Genomic DNA, 1,941 nt, shown 5'->3' on the forward strand with positions numbered 1-1,941 from the left:
GTCCTTCTCCTGTCCTCCTGGTCCTCCTACTGTCCTCCTGGTCCTCCTAGTCCTCCTCCTGTCCTCCTGGTCCTCCTCCTGTCCTCCTGGTCCTCCTCCTGTCCTCCTGTCCTCCTCCTGTCCTCCTGGTCCTCCTCCTGTCCTCCTCCTGGTCCTCCTCCTCCTCTGTCACAGAATAATAAAAGAAGGAGCCGTTGTTGTTTTTCTCTGGACTCCTGACTGAGTGGTTTGACCTGCAGCTGATTGTCTGAATATTTTCTCTACATGTTTGTGTATCAGGTCAACGATGTACGTTTGATTTTATTTTTTATAGTTKTTAAAAAGATGCATGTAAAGACAACAGAAGATTAGCAGCTGTGGATCKCTTCAGTTTTAAAGTGAACTTTATCTCAGTGTTAAAGTTTCTTGTAAATAAATGTGCTTTTATAGACGATGTTTTTATGACTTTTGGTTTTAAATCCTGCGGTGGCTTTAATCTCTGAGGTCCTTTCTTCTTTTCCCTGAACTATTTATTATATGTTGTTGTATTTATTGTTCTGTGTCTTACCTGTCAGGTGATTCACATCTGCTGCTTGTTTCAGGACTGACACCAGTTCTAATAAAGTTATTTTTATTATTATTTTTATATAAAAAAAAACAAGATTTAGATCAATCAAAATTTTTGTCACTGAAACAAATCCACGTTTTTATAAATCAGTGCTAAATCATATATTAACCTGCAGAGTGGTGAAGTTTGATGATCCTSTTTTAAATAAAAAATGTCCAGAAGCTGTGCTTTTGTTTTTAACTTTTTGCTCTGGTTTGAAGAATTTTACATCCCTAAATGTTTAAAAAGGCCCAGCTGGGTTCATGCTAATGTAGTTCTAATTATCTTTAACATTTTTACAAACTGACTTTATTAAGTAACGTTTTGTTTCAAATCTGGAAAAAACAATTTAGAAGATTTTAAAAACAGATTCGGTTCTGGTTCTGAACCACCTCAACCCGTCCTCCTCCTCCCTCGGAGCAGACGCCCAGTCTGAAGGAACTACACTACCCAAGATCCCCCGCGCCTGCTACTTCCGGGTAGCTTGTAGTCAGACGGCCATATTTGATTTGATTCCCCTCTCCTGCCACTTGTTTAGTTCTTGACGGATAAAAGCGCCTGCACCGGTCCAGATCCAGCCAGCAGCGTCCACAGAKCACACCCAGGAGTCCGCCATGAATCCGGAATAGTAAGTGCGGGTTCGGGTGGTGTCAGGTCCGGTTCAGCAGGACGAGCTATCCGGGCGGAGCGGCTTTCTCCTCCGGCAGCCGGAGAGCTGACAGCTGGACGGACATTTTACYAACAGCCGGGTCGAGTCGGACGGGTTCACTCCCGTCATGAGTTCTGATCCAATAAATCACCGAGAAAGTCCACAAATGATCCGTATTCAGTCAGAGATGTTTGTTGGCTGACTGTTAGCGATGCTAGCTAACAGGCTAGCGGCTACTCAGCTACTTCCGGACGGGTTCGTTACCTTTTCAAGGTTTCGTTACTCTCCGACAGCAGGTAGTTGCCTCCAGAATACTCAGGCTCGGTTCGGATGACAAACAGGGTCTGTGGGTATGAACTCAAACCGAACCGGGCCGTGACAGAGCAACAAACAGGAAGTGGGTTTGGTAATAATAAAGCTAACTTACTTTTAATCTTGTTTTAATTCCTGATAGATTTACAGACTGGGTACTTGTCTCCTACATGTCTCCAACGTGTCTCCTACATGTCTCCTACGTGTCTCCAACATGTCTCCTACATGTCTCCTACGTGTCTCCGTGTCTCCAACATGTCTCCTACATGTCTCTGGTTTAACCTCCTCAAAGACGAACACAGATGTGTTGCGGTGCGTTCGCTGACCCAAAATAAATGTTGTATTTCTGAGTGTCGGGCAGGCTGAGGGACGATCAGCTGCTGATGTCTTGGTG

General features: G+C 44.3%; 1 protein-coding gene across 1 annotated transcript in view; it reads left to right on the plus strand.

Moving 5' to 3' along the window:
• Nucleotides 1-1,077: 1,077 nt before the first annotated feature.
• LOC106535156 (ras-related protein ORAB-1) overlaps nt 1,078-1,941 on the plus strand; it is a 6,404-nt gene continuing 5,540 nt past the window's right edge. The window contains exon 1 of the mRNA XM_014032090.1: nt 1,078-1,214. Within this exon, the coding sequence (XP_013887544.1) occupies nt 1,201-1,214 (14 nt within the window). The 5' untranslated portion in view covers nt 1,078-1,200. The remainder of the gene's footprint in view (nt 1,215-1,941) is intronic.

The sequence above is a fragment of the Austrofundulus limnaeus genome, unplaced genomic scaffold (assembly GCF_001266775.1).
Source record: "Austrofundulus limnaeus strain Quisiro unplaced genomic scaffold, Austrofundulus_limnaeus-1.0 Scaffold1372, whole genome shotgun sequence".
NCBI lineage: Eukaryota > Metazoa > Chordata > Actinopteri > Cyprinodontiformes > Rivulidae > Austrofundulus > Austrofundulus limnaeus.